The sequence below is a fragment of the Chiloscyllium plagiosum genome, chromosome 22 (assembly GCF_004010195.1).
Source record: "Chiloscyllium plagiosum isolate BGI_BamShark_2017 chromosome 22, ASM401019v2, whole genome shotgun sequence".
Taxonomy (NCBI): domain Eukaryota; kingdom Metazoa; phylum Chordata; class Chondrichthyes; order Orectolobiformes; family Hemiscylliidae; genus Chiloscyllium; species Chiloscyllium plagiosum.
Window position 1 is genome coordinate 23,812,399 of NC_057731.1, and position 15,427 is coordinate 23,827,825.

The 15,427-nt window shown below is 39.4% G+C and overlaps 1 protein-coding gene across 1 annotated transcript in view; it reads right to left on the bottom strand.

The window, feature by feature from the left end:
- mgmt (O-6-methylguanine-DNA methyltransferase) overlaps positions 1-15,427 on the bottom strand; it is a 404,556-nt gene that overhangs the window by 33,855 nt on the left and 355,274 nt on the right. Inside the window, exon 6 of the mRNA XM_043712603.1 lies at positions 9,866-10,005. Within this exon, the coding sequence (XP_043568538.1) occupies positions 9,866-10,005 (140 nt within the window). The remainder of the gene's footprint in view (positions 1-9,865; positions 10,006-15,427) is intronic.

The window sequence follows — 15,427 nt, forward strand, 5'->3', positions numbered from 1 at the left end:
GACGATGTTACCTAGTATGGTGACGGAACGTCTGGAAACAAACCTTCAAGCTCAGTTAGCTAACTTACATACTTACCATTCAATATTATCATGGCTCATCAGTGGTTTCAGCTCCATTTTCCTGTCAGCATCCCATATCCCTCAATTCCCTGAGACCAAATATGTGGCTATCTTAGTCTTAAAAAATTCAACAATGACAAATTGACAAACTGCTGGGATAGAGAATTCCAAAGACCAAGACCCGGGTGAAGAAAATGCTCATCTCAGTCCCAAATGATCATCCTGATTATCCTGGAACTATACCTCTTTGCCTCAGATTCCCCGGGCAGAGGGAACAACCTCTCAGTACCTACTCTGTCACAGCCTTGATAAACTTGCATGTCCCAGTGAGACCATCTCTCAGTCTTCACAATTCTTTAGACTGTTCTAAAAGCTAGCAAAGGACCACCAAAAAGTTGAGAAAAAAGGGCAAGAAATACAACAGGTTGTGAGAATAAATTGGCCAGGAATTTAAAGTCAGAATTTTATAAGAACTCCTACAAGTATATATATAAAAGGGAAGAAAGTAGCTAAAGTAACTTTAGGGCAGCATGGTGGCTCAGTGGTTAGCACTGCTGCCTCACAGCGCCAGGGATCTGGGTTCGATTCCAGCCTTGGGCAACTGTCTGTGTGGAGTTTGCACATTCTCCCTGTGTCTGCATGGGTTTCCTCCGGGTGCTCCAGTTTCCTCCCACAGTCCAAAGATGTGCAGGTTAGGTGAATTGGTCATGCTAAATTGCCCATAGAGTTAGGTGCATTAGTCAGGGGGAATGGGTCTGGGTGGGTTACTCTTCAGAGGGTCAGCGGTTACTAGTTGGGCTGAAGGGCCTGTTTCCACACTGTAGGGAATCTAATCTAATCTAACCTAAATGTTGATCCCTTAGAACTAGAGACAGAAGTAACTGTAGATATTAGTGTACAAGTCATCTTTTGAATTCTCAAAAATTCCCTCCAAAAACAAGGGTAAATATATGTGCAAAGTATAAAAGTGTGTGAGTGATTGCTCATTATCTTGTAATGTCATTGGCATCTAATGCAAAATGTGGGTGCAAGCATTTTGCAAGTTTCCCCAGATTGAGGAATGATGTCAACAGATTAGAAGTTCGTGAATGAACACATGGAGCCAGAATTGCCTTTCCTGACGTAGGGCTGAAGTACATCAGGAGGGCTTTTAAAATGGATCTGGGAACACTTGCTCCCATTTTCTGAACTGGGCTAAAACAGGATGTCTTGACATTGGTCTGGAAATCTCACTGTCCAGCACTATGTAAGAGGAAGGATGGCATCATTGGGAAATTTCTTGACTTCAAATGCAAAAACCTAGCCCTTTGTGCCTCTCTTCATAAAAAAAGGCAGGCAAAGCAGACATTGTAATTGAGGAGGAGGTTTGATGTATTTAACAGAATAAACACAGTAAGAAAGTAAATACTAAATGGTTTAAAAAAAAACAAACTCCCTGACCCCATTAATGTTTTCTAGGCTGTTAAGCGAAACATTGGAGAGGCTCTGGCCATCATTTTCCAATCATTTTTGGCTACAGGATAGGAATACATACTGGAGAGTGTTAACATTGTACAAAGGGACTAGGTTGCGTAATTATAGATTAGTTGGCCACACTTGGTGGTTGTCAAATTATTGGAAAAATTCTGACAGATATGATTAATCATCACGTAAAGGGAAGTCATTTCTGACTAATTTAACTGAATTTTGTCCAGTAAGTTGGAGGTTCTGATGAAGGTAGTGCATTTGATGCAGGCTACATGGATTTTAACAAAACATTTAAAAACATCTCAGGTCTGGTCAGAAGAGTGAAAGCCAGTTGGATGCAAGGGAAAGGGATACATTGGATTAAAATTGGCTAGAGGAAAAGAGGTAAAATGGTATTGGTCAATGAATGTTTCTGTGAATGGAAAGTTATTTCTAGTGCAGCCCTGGAGATCACAGTCCTCTGTCCATTCCTTTTCAGGACTAGAAATTTAAACATAAGGGACATGATGAAGATGCTTGCAGTTGATACAAATATTTGGAGTTTGGTTATAGTGAGGAAGAAACCTGCACACTGTAGGAAAATATCAATGGATAAACAGTAAATTACAAATGGAATTCATTTGGGATAAATGTGAGGAAATACATTTGGAGACAGTAAGTAAGGCACAGAGGGGTCTCTGACTCGATGGCATGTTTTCAAGACGTAACAGAGATGGGTTAATGGTGGGGGTGGGCGAAAGCAATTGATATAGAATACCTGGATTTCCAAAGGTATTTGATACAGGGCCACACAACAGATTTGTGAGGAAAGTTACACTTGATGAAACAAAAGGGTAGCAGCAATACTGATACAAAAATCGCTGAGTAAACTGAAACAGATTGCAATGGTTAGTAGGTATCTTCTGGACTGCAAGGTTTGGAGTTGAGGATTGAGACTCTTGCTTTTCCTGATACATATAAATAATCTGGATCTTGGTGCAAATCCTAAATTTCATAGTTTGGGATGAGACACTTCATTTGTGAGAAAAGATTGGGACTGTTTACCTTGGAGGCAAATGCCAAAAGGAGCTCTCAAGGAAGTATTCAAAATTACAAGGGATGTGGACAGAGTGGATAGGGAGAAACTGTTCCTAACTGTTGTACAAACAAGAGGGGCCAGTTTTGCAGTACTTTGCAAAAGAAGCTGAGTTATGAAATATACTACCCAGAAATGGAGTGGTGGCAGGTTCAATTAAAACATTCAAGGAGGTTCGGAATGTTTATTTATAAACAATGTGCATGGTAATGAGGAGAAAGCAGGAGGCTAAGTTAAAATATTCAGAGAACCAGTGCAGACAGGATAGGCTGAATGCCCTCTTTCTGCACAGTTGCAATTCTGTGATTTTGTGATCCCTAAAGATCAAAGGATAGTAGATAAGTAGGGTAAAAAAAGAAACATTAGGGCTACTTTATTTTGTTACATGATGCAGAGAACATAAGAATAGCAGGGCTACATTAAAATTTATAAAATAAATTCTTAGGCTACAGGTAAGCATTGCATACAGTTCTGCACACCATATTACAGGAAGAATACAATTACATCAGAACTTTCACAATAGGAAGATCAGATAGGGTGAGATTGTTTTCTTTGGAACAGAGGTTTTGTGTGGAGCTGTAACTGAGCTGCATAAAATAATGAAGTAACTGGGGGAATGGTGATCAGCACCAATTTTATTATTTGAAAGATCAATAACCAGGGAACATTACAAGCAAGTGAGGGAATTAGTAGCAGACAAAGAGGGAAGTTGAAGAGAACTCAGAGAGGATTCAGGGGTTGCAACGCACTACTTGAAAAGGTTGTAGAAGTAGATACCATCATTCTGTCAACTTTCAAAAATTTCCTACGATTGGTGCTTGGAGGATGGGAACCACTGGGAATTCTGAATGGAACGGGCCCCGGTGATTGATTAGCCAAAGAGGTCATTGACAGTTTGAGGCAGTGAAGAATTTACGAGAGCTAGGGGGTGCGACGGATGGCAGTTATAGGAAAGGAGAAAAGCCACAGAGACAGTCAGGTCACTGGGTTAACTCCAGGAAAGGTAAGAGAGGGAGGCAGGTATTGCAGGAGTTTCATATATCTCAAAGCAAGTATGCTGTCTTGGAAAATGTAAGGGTGATGGACTGTCAAGGGAATGTAGCATGAACAGCCAAGTTTCTGGTATCGAGACTAGCTCTTATGTAAGGAGGGGTATGTCGGGTCCCAAGCGAGTGATTGTGATAGGGGACTCTCTAATCAGAGGTGCAGACAGATGTTTCTGCAGCCAGCAGTGAAAAATCAGAATGGTGTGTTGCCTCCTTGGTGCCAGGATCAAGGATGTCTCAGAGAGGGTGCAGAATGTTCTCAAAGGGGAAGGGGACCAACTGAAGGTCACTGCACACATTGGAACCATGACATAGGAAGGGAAAGGGAGGAGATTCTGAAGGAGGAATATAGAAAGTTAGGCAGAAATTTAAAAAGGAGGTCCTCGAGGATAGTAATATCTGGACTATCCCCGGTGCTACGAGCTAATGAGGGTAGGAATAAGAGGATAGAGCAGATGAATGCGTGGCTGAGGAGCTGGGGCATGGGAGAAGGGTTCACATTTTTGGATCATTGGAATCTTTTCAGGAGGAGAAGTGACCTGGACAAGGAGGATAGATTGTACCTGCACTGGAAGGGAAATAATATATTGGCAGGGAGATTTGTTAGAGTTGCTCGAGAGGATTTAAACCAGTAATGTGGAGGGATAGGATCCAGGGAGGGAGTGAGGAAAGAGATCAATCTGAGACTGGTACAGTTGGGAAAAGGAGTGAGTCAAACAGTCAGAGCAGGCAGGAACAAAACAGAGAACAAGCTAGGACTGATAAATCAAACTGCACTTATTTCAATGCAAGAAGCCTAACAGGAAAGGCAGATGAACTCAGGGCACGGTTAGGAACATGGGACTGGGATATCATAGTAATTACAGAGACATTGCTCAGGTATGGACAGGACTGGCAGCTTAATGTTCCAGGATACAGGAAGGATAATAAGGGGGGGGGGGGGTTAGGAAGGAGAGGGAGTGGCATTTTTGATAAGGGAGAGCGTTACAGCTGTACCTAGGGAGGATATTCCAGGGAATACATCCAGGGAGGTTATTTAGGTGGAACTGAGAAATAAGAAAGGGATGATCACCTTATTGAGATTGTATTATAGACTGCCTAATAATCAGTGGGAAATTGAGAAAAAAATTTGCAAGGAAATTTCAGTTATCTGTAAAAATAATAGGGCTGTTATGATAGGGGATTTTAACTTTCCAAACACAGACTGGGGCTGCCATTGTGTTAAGGGTTTAGATGGACAGAAATTTGTTAAGTGTGTACAAGAACATTTTCTGATTCAGTATGTGGATGTACCTACTACAGAAGGTACAAAACTTGACCGAGTCTTGTGAAATAACGCAGGGCAGATGACTGAGATGTCAGTGGGGGAGCACTTTGGGGCCAGTGACCATAATTCTATTAGTTTAAAAATAGTGATGGAAAAAGGATAGACTGGATCTAAAAGCTGAAGTTTGAAATTGGAGGAAGGCTAATTTTGACAGTATTAGGCAAAAACTTTCGAAAGCTGATTGGGGGCAGATGTTCGCAGGTAAAGGGACTGATGGAAAATGGGAAGCCTTTAGAAATGAGATAATGAGAGTCCAGAAAAAGTATATTCCAGTTAGGGTGAAAGGAAAGGCTGGTAGGTGAAGGGAATGCTGGATGACTAGAGAAATTGGGGTTTTAGTTAAGAAAAAGAAGGAAGTGTATGGCAGGTATAGACAGGATAGATCAAGTGAATCCTTAGAGTATAAAGGCTGTAGGAGTATACTTAAGAAGGAAATCAGGAAGGCAAAAAGGGGACATGACATAGCTTTGGCAAACAGAGCTAAGGAGAATCCAAAGGGATTTTATCAATACATTAAGGACAAAAGGGTAACAAAAGAGATAATACGGCCCCTCAAAGATCAGCAAGGCAGCCTATGTGTGGAGCCGCAGGAGTTGGTGAAGATAGTAAACGAACATTTTGCATCAGCATTTACTGTGGAGAAGGACACGGAAGGTATAGAATGTGGGGAAATCGATGATGACGTCTTGAAAAATGTTCATATTACAGAGAAGATGGTGATGGATGTCTTGAAAAGCATAAAGGTGGATGAAGCCTCAGGACCTGATGTAGGTGTACCCTCAAATTCTAGACCAGTGAGCCTGATGTTGGTGGTGTGCAAGCTATTGGAGAGAATCCCGAGTGACAGGATGTACATGTATTTGGAAAGGCAAGGGCTGATTAGGGATAGTCAACATGGCTTTGTGTGTGGGAAATCATGTCTCACGAGCTTGAGTATTTTGAAGAAGTAACAAAGAGGATTAATGAGGGCAGAGCGGTAGACGTGATTTACATGGATGCAGAGGGATCTAGGTGTGCTAGTACATGAATTACAGAAAGTTGGTAGGCAGGTAGTGCAAGCAATGAGGAAAGTTAACAGAACATTATACAAACACAGAGAATGCTGAAAAACTTAGCAGTTCTGACAGGATCTGTGGAGAAAGAAACACAATTAGCATATTGAATCTGTTATGATTTTTCTTCAGGATCTCTTCAATGTTTTTTCTTTAATAGAACGTTATGTTTTATTGCGAGGGGAATTGAATGTAAGCGTAGGGAAGACATGCTTCAGTTAAACAGCACATTGTTGAGAGTACTGGTCATATTAATACTGAAGGATGGAAATGTGTTGGACGCAATTCAGAGAAGTTTTACAAGACTAATACTTGGAATGAACAGACTGCCTTATAAGGAAAGGATAGGCCTGTGCCCTCCAGTGTTTAGAAAAGGCTGAGTTGACGTAATTGAAACATATAACATCCTGAGGTCACTTGATTGGGCAGATGTGAAAAAGATGTTTCGTCTTGAGGGCAGATCTAGAACTAGAGGTCATAATTTCAAAATTTAAGATAAGATAAGGAAATCTTTTTTCTCTCACAGAGGTGAGAGTCTTTGGAATTCCCTTTCTCAAAATGCCTTTCCTGATGAATGACTTTTGCCCAAAATGTCGATTCTCCTGCTCCTCGGATGCTGCCAGACCTGCTGTGCTTTTCACACTCTTGACTGCAATCTCCAGCATCCACAGTCCTCACCTTCTCCTCATTGATTTTAACCTTACTGCGAAACCTCTTCCAAAGATGCCTACCTTGAAGAAGTTCTCCTCTTCTCTCTACAAAGATCTCAGTGAGTCCCTCTCTCACTGTATCCCCCAAGTCCTTTCCTCTGCCCTGAAGCTCTTCAGCCATATCCTCAAGCAGACTCATCCTCTTCCTCAGTACCTGCCTACAGAACTGTCTGATTCCACATGGACTTTGGGCCACATGCAGACCAACACAGTTTGGACCTGAACAGGATACCTACTACAAATCCAAAACCTTCAAGAACGATTCTCTTTCCGGATCCTCCACTCCACACTATCAGCCACGTGCCGCCATCTACTCCACCTGCGGTCAGTGTGCCCCAACTCAAAGCCACACTTTCCCAGACCTGCAACGGACCTGCCTTTCTGCATTCGAGGAGGATTCATGCGTTCAGCAAATGGTTTTTCTCTGCCACATTCCTGACGAAGGGCTTATGCCCGGAATGTCGATTCTCCTGCTCCTTGGATGCTGTCTGACCTGCTGTGTTTTTCGAGCAGCACACTGTTGACTCTGATCTCCAGCATCTGCAGTCCTTACTTTCTCCTTTCTCAAAATGCAGAATCTTTAAATAGATTCAAGGCAGACGTAGATATACTCTTGATTATTGGGAGTACGCAGGAATGTAGAGTTCAGGTTAAAATCTGATCAATCATGATCTTACTGATTACAGAGCAAACTGCAAGAGCCAAATAGGATGCAGAATGTTCCAATACTCAGGATGTTCAGTGCACATGTTACACCTGGAAAGACAGCTACAATACATACTAATTTTAAATGCAATGTTTTATAACAAGTAATGAATAAAATGGTGTTAATCACAACATTCAAGAGAGTATTAAACGTGAACTTAAATATAAAAATATGAAAGGATGCTTAGGAAAAAGCAGGGAAATGGGATAAACATAGATAGCTCCTGAGGGGACTATTGCAGCGGTTCAAGCATAATGGCCAAATGGTGCCTTCTGCCTTGAAATTTCTATTATTCTAACAAAAGATTGTGAATCCTGGAAATTAGAAAATAGAAACAGAAGATATTCAAAACAAACAAACTAAAGATGCAATGAGAGATTCCTAACATGTATCTGCCTTTTCTCTGTTCAGAGGCAATGCAATTTTTGCTTGTGTTTGTTAAGTACTTGATCAATTTGTGGCTCAGGGTACACATTGTAGAAAGCATTCATAGATATGACATCAATGTATTCTTGATGTGTTTCATTTATCTTTAAATAGCTCATTAAATATGACAAAGCCATGTCCTCTTTGAAATTCCAATATTCAGTTTACAAAATATTTTACAGAGAAGAGGGTCTTTCCATTTCCTGTACGAAACAATAATACTATAGTCCGATAAGCTGCTTGTGTACAGAAGAGTGTTGTGATAGAAAGTAGAACAGACAAACACAGTTTCAATCATTTCTAGTTTGAAATACTTCATTGTATAATGATAGCTCAGTAGATCTCACAGTTAAACCTTGAAATTCTAACTGCAGTGCTGTTGGGTTGAAGACGTGACTTAATAGATGCTGAAATTTCCTTTTCCTCAATAGGTACCTTTGCAAGTTGTCCGTTAGGCTTCTGAATAGAGTACTATGTTTTTATACAAGGCTGCACTGGGGGTACAGGGGTGGTGAGGAAAAGCTGTCGGGACCAATCCAGCCTGACAGAAGTAGACTTTGTATCATCTGATTACAGAGTGCCATTGACGATAACTACAGAGCAGCCTCCCATGCAGCACCTTCATATAGAATCAAATGTTGGATTCATTGGATGAATATGATGGCTACTTTCATATGTTCTGTGCTATGGCAGTTTCATGAGCTGTGAGGTTGGGGAGAAAATATTACTGCTGTTTTTGACCACTCACATACAGTTTTCCTCAATCTTTCTTTGCCTGCTAAGCAGGAACTAACTAAAAGAAACTGGGTTAAAAAAAAGTAAGAAAAAGCTTTCTGCCTGCACAAACAGAGAGGTAGTTGAAACATTTATTTGTGAAAGAGTATGCTGGTTATTGTGGACTCACAACTGATGGCAATATTTTTGGCTCTCATATCAAGCTCTTTTGAAAATAAACAAGATAACAGAGGTGAGCAATTATGTTCTCCCAGTGGGATACAGCATTGGGAGACCTAAATGAACAAAGAGCACTAGTGTGTGTACGTGTGTGTATGGGAAGGATGAAAATTTGTGCAGTCTGGTCATTGAGGTTCATGCCTGTAGGTTGAGTACAGACTCTCGTCATTGAAAACAACATCTGTCTGCTTGTACTTATTGTTTTGAGGCATCTCTTTATCTCTTTTTCTCCTCCCTTTCTTCTGAAGACATTGTTTCTGCTAGGATATAATTTGAAGCAGCCACCATTAAGCCACTAAGTAGTTACGTGTGCCTGTGGACAAGTGAGCTTGGCTATGTACTGTACCCAGGCAGCATTATACCCGATTAGATTCTGATAAAAATGCATGCACACTTTGTGGAAGGAGCCAGAAAAAAAGTGAGAAGGAGCAGTCAAAGGCTGATTTTTCATCCTCCATCATCCGAGGCATGGAGGAATTTACAATAAATGTCAATCTGATTGAGATAGTCACCTCAGCCCAAGCATAGAATTGAACTTTTCCATTTTGTGTGTTTCGAGTATCAAACATTGGCTCATTGGCTCAATGGAGGAATTCATATATACATTCTCATTACCATGCAATATAAATATTGTCTCAAAGACAAATTTGAAATATTATCTTTTACCTGTTTTTCAACCATTGCATGGACAACAGCAGAGGGCAAAGATAAATTTTAGGCAGAGAGTTTCACCCAGTTTAAGCACGTTATGAACAAGCTCACTACAAGTACTTAATATTAATTATAATGAACAGGAGCTGGTGGACACTGCATCTAAAATTTCCCAATATGAAAGGGTTCACTTCCACCAGTGTGCATTTTCCAGAAGTCTTTGGATACGGATTAAAAATAGTTTCTTAAAAATGCTTAAAATACAACCTCTCAATGATTGGAACTTGTGATTATGATGTCACTATTTCAGTCAGCAAAATGGTCTGGCACAAAGTATGATGATTCAATTATTGGTATCAATGTTTCTCATTATTTCATGCGATAAACTTACAGGGTTAGCTCTCATGGCTCCTCCAACAGCCCTCACTGCTTTTGAATTGCCTGCCATTGTTGCTAGTTCCTTGTACGAGGCCATTTCTCCAAATTTCACATCATTCAGGAGGGTCATCAACACGTTGCATGTGAAGGTATCTGAAGAATAGAATGGAGAACACTTTTCAGACAGCTTACAAGAACTCTCAACTGCTCATGCACATGTATTGACACAGGAAATAGAAGTAGAAATAGATCATATGACCCAATGAGATCTGCTCCGCTATTCAGTATGATCACAGCTGACTATCAGGCTTACTCGACTTTCCCACTATTCTCTTAAAGTCTACCCTTCTCAGCCTTAAATATTTTCAATGGTGGAGCATTCATAACTCTCTGGACTTGAGAGTTTCAAAGATTCACAAACCTGAGTGATGGTAATACATACCATTTCAGTCCTCATTTGACTTACCATGAAATGGTCCACTATATTCCAGATTGGTCAGCAGAGGAAGCAAACTCTCAGTGCCAACGCTTTCAAGTCTCTTGCATGAATACTCACAGATACTGCACCTTGTACATTTCAGTTAGATAACTTCTCATTCATCTGAATCCCACTTCATTATTAATGAGCATAGTAGTCACCACTGAAAAAAAGGACACTTCACAGAGTATCAACATTTTGTCTAAATTATTGATTACTTACCATGAAGAACTGTGCTTATATTATTGGCTTTAACTTTTCCACATCATTTTAATATTGATATTATGTAAAAAGGTATATACGTTATATGTTTGCATATTAATAATGTTTTGAGAATTTGGATTTCAAGGTAGTGGCATATGAACTTGGTTACTTTTATTAAGGGTTCTTTTTTAAAGAAAAATAAGGTTGCAGGTGACTGAATATCCTGAGCATGTTTAATGAAAAATACTTATACTGCAGGGTTTTACAACAGGTAGAATAAACATGGAAAGTTATTTGCTTGTTTTCAGTTCAAAATAATCAAAAATCGGTTTTAGTCGAGAAAATCCAGAGATTGAATGTTTCAGGACAAGTTGGAAGACACCTGACTAGGTCAAATGCAAATTCAATTTTGAAAGCAAAATTAGGTAGAAAGATTTCATTTGTGCAACTTTCAAATCAATTGTGTTTTGTTAGAAATCTACAAGTTTTTAAAAGCTGAGAAAATTTAAGCTCTCAGTTTTGTGAGTATTCATGAAAGAAGACTCTATAATTCACGTGAAATTAGAACTGAAAAGATTTGATATAGGGGAGCAATTTCCCGAGTTTGTGTCTCTTGTCATGGATAGTGTCACAAAAGAAGCTGAAACTTTGTTTTGCTGTGTATTTGGGGTCTTTCAAACTGTGTTCTATGTTTACATAGCTTTTTATATGTTTTCTCTTTTGTGTTCTTCTATTGTCAAAGAAACATTGCAATGTCATTTAACTAGCTTTCAGTTACTGACCACCACATTAACAATAATAAAACAAAAAAAAACTGTCAAGTCCAATTTCATCCTGAGTTCCGACTTGTCCTGTAGTGCAATCAGCTGTGATCATAACAATGGGGTACAGTATGATGATAAAGTGCAGGAAGATCAGTGATTGCAAACATTTGCCAAAATATGCTACATTTGTTCTCTTGGTTAAAGCAAACACTGTTATATTCATATAAATAGCATTTTTGCTGTTCAGAAGGTTGTAAAGGGCAGATGTCAGAGAAGAAAAATAAACAAAAGCTAGAAACATGCTGCAAGCTGTTCAATATCTACAAAAATCAAATATTAGACTATTTAGATTTTTTAGAAACAAGACAATAACCTAATTTTCTTCTCACAAATGCCAACAAACCCACTTTTTAAAAACATTTCATGAGCTTATGTCAGGAGATATTACTTATAGTGGGCATTAATGGTTAGTATGACGTGGTATGACCCTGGCCTCATGTAAGAAATAACAGATGCTGTAACAGGAGGAATGAAGGTTTGTTAACTTGGTAAGAGGAGATTAAATGGACCAACAAACTTTTATCATCTGGCGCCTCCAAAGAACATTTGATCCCTGCTTATGTTTAGATTCAAAACAATGTTTGTGAAGACAGAATAAATAGAGTAGCTCCTGTCTAGATTCCACAAGGAGGCCTTAGGAAAAATACCTTGGCCTAGATATTTAGCTGTGTAGCATGAGCTTTCGGCAGTCAATTAGCCTTCTTAGCCTCCACGATGGCAGACCAGTTGCACATGTACGTAAGTAAAAAGTGGTTGGTCTCCATCATTCCCTCCAACAGCTGTCTTCATTGTCCCACCCCAACCCCTGAAACCAATGCCCCATACCTTCCATTTCCCAGAAGCATTTTTCTTTGCTCCCAATTACCCTTACTCCCTCCCCCTCCCCCTCTCAATACTTGTTCATCTCTCTACCTTCCCTAATTCTTTCAACTCCATCATTGACTATCCGTGCCTGAATTTATAGATCAAGATCTTACCAATGATAGTACTTGTGTGCTTGACCACTTGTGAAATATATTCATTAACTTGGTGTTAATAATGAGTTCACATTGGCAATGCTGACCATATCCATACTCGGTCCCAGTTTGAGTTATTTTGCATCACCATTTATGCAAATAGTTATAATAATCACAGTCCTGATAATTTCTCTGTACTTTAACAATAAATGATAGTTTGCAATTGCTTTTCATTTATATTTTAAAACATTGACAGGATGTGATCAGCACCAGCAAAGCCCAGCATTTATTATCCATCCTTAATTACCATTGGGTAAATGGCTCTGAGGATCATTCTTTAAATAATGAAGCTGTTTTTGTGAAGCCACACCCAGATGGCTATTAGGAAGAGAAGGACCAGGATTTGATTCAGAAATAAGGAAACAAAAGCAATCCATTTCCAATTCAGGAAATTGTATAGCTTGGAGGTTGGTCTTGTTCCTATTCATCTGCGAGCTGTTTTAAATACAAGGTTCTAGACTTCTTGACGCTTGAGTTGTGATCACAATAAATAGCTCAATTTTTGTTCTCATTTGTGACAAAACTGAAACATCCCAAATGCGTAAAACACTATAAACAAAGTGATTTATAAAAATCTTAACATTCGACTGTTGCATACAATAAAATATGCTGTTCAAGCCATGTGATATTACAGTATAGGAGTTAAAACTAAATGCCTGCATCATTGGAACATGACATCTTTCTCAGTTTGTCAAGACATCTGCTATTGATAAAAAGAACACCCCATCCCCCACGATTTCCAGCTTCAGAAGTGAAAAAGCAGGACTGAGTTTCAAATTTCGCTCTTGTGGTGTGAAACTTCATCTTGACTCCTTGATATGCAACTGCTTTGCCACATACCCGGCCTTTGCTTTAATCGAGAAGCACCATATTCATAATCTCATGCATTTTTCATCATCTCGCTCATTTTTTATTCTCTATATACTCACTTGTCTTTTTAGAAAGGATCGCAAATTCCAGAGATTTTTAAAATTATATCACTCTGTGGTGTAACAATGGCCACATTATAGTATCATAAGGCAGCTATGGACTTCAGTCTTTAGCTAATTTAATAGAATTTAAAACATGACCGACTGTGACTAACGAGGCCTTCACCAAACATGGGATGAAGTCAATATACTACTCCAAATAAAGGCCTTGCCAATCAGAGCAATTAAAAATGATCAATTACAAAGTACCAGAAAATACATAGGTATATTGACATTTGAAAGTGGATAGAGAGGTTAATGTTTTGGGTGAAGACCTTTTGCCAGAATGATGTAGTACAGATCTATTTTACGCTGACCAAAGCAAAGAATTTAGGTAAAGGGCATGAATACAGACATGCTCTCTAATTTTATAAAGACTTGAATGACAGTTATTATGTTAGAGGCTAAAACAATTGGCAGATGTTGTCACAAAGATGTGATATATCAAATATTAATTTGGTATTTAATCGGCTGCATTCACATTTCAGACTTTTATTTGAAAGAGTAAGCATTTTACTGAAACAAAGGGATACCGGCCCATATTCAAATGGTTGACAATGTGCATCAGGAAGCCACTTTCCCTTCCATGGAGACTCAGGGTCTCGGAAGACTGCCAGATACAACATAAAACACCCTGAAGGGGTACTAGCACTTCTTATCAAAAGTGGAAACTCAAGATATGCAACACGCAATTACCTGGGGCCTTGAAACCAGGGCTGAGAAGCTGTTCAGGCATGGCTAATGAAATCTATCTTTTGGAATATACCTTTTGGATTTCTGAACCTCTTATAGAATTATTGAACCAAGCTTTGGGTGTGGATTTGGATTGGCAAAAAGTAACTGGAGAAAGGAGAAAAAGAAACCGTTCCCGCTCTCTCCCTCAAACATAGAAGCTAAACCTGGAGTTTGCTGAGTCTTTCTTACATTCTTACAAACTGGCAGAAATTTCAACTGGAAACATTTCTGCATTTCTATAGCAACATTTCCAGAAGAAAAATGGAAATTCAAATTCACTCTTATTTCCCATAATGTCATATTTGGCTAAATTTAACAAACTCCACATTCAATCTGTAATCGTGTGTATGGATTTCAAATACATGTTTTGCATTTTGGGATCATGTTAACCTTTTAATGTTTTTAACCTGGATCAATTTCACAAATAGTAACTTTGACCTGTCATTTTGTTAAAAACTCAAGAAAACCCCTTTGACTAGTCCTTACAACCAGCGCATAACCAAATAAGTACAGATTGACACATTCATTTCCTAACTCGTTAAATATATCTATTACAATCAAATATGGAGGGAAAAACAGCAAAACAATTCCATCCCTTTTCAGCTAACTGGAACAACAAGACCTTCTCAGCCAACTGCTGCATGGCATAAAATACAAGATGAGAGAAGAACACTGAGGGATCTAGAAAAAAAAAAGCCTAAAAGAAAGAGAAAAAAAGCCTTCTGTTTAGTGATTAATCTCAGGCTGTTTTTTTATGGAATCTCTACAGTGTGGAAACAGGCCCTTCAGCCCAACAAGTCCATACGATCCTCCGAAGAGAAACCCATCATGACTACTACTTTACACTAAAGCACCTAGATTACATTTCCCTAAACACTACGGGGAATTTAGCATGGCCAACTCACCTGAGCTGCACACCTTTGAACTGTGGGAGGAAACAGGAGCACCTGGTGGTAACCCGCGCAGACAGTTGGAGAATGCGTAAACTCCACACAGACAGTTGCCCGAGGCTGGAATCAAACCCGGGTCCCTGGCGCCGTGAGGCAACAGTGCTACTCTATTGCAAAGAGATTTATCGCTAACCAAGTTTGTTTTGAACTGTAGTTACAACTGTGTTGTAGCTAATGTGGTTGCCATATTGTGAACTTTAAACTCCTCCAAACTACACTGAGATGCATATAGTAATGACCAGGTAATCTATTTTAATAATGCTGCTCGAGAGACAAATAGTGAGCCAGGAGACCAGGACTTCCTGCTCTTCTTCAGAATTTTGCATCCATCTGAAAAAAAGATGGGCCCTCAGTTTAAGGTCTCATCCAAAAAACCCAGCATCTCTGACAATGCAGCCCT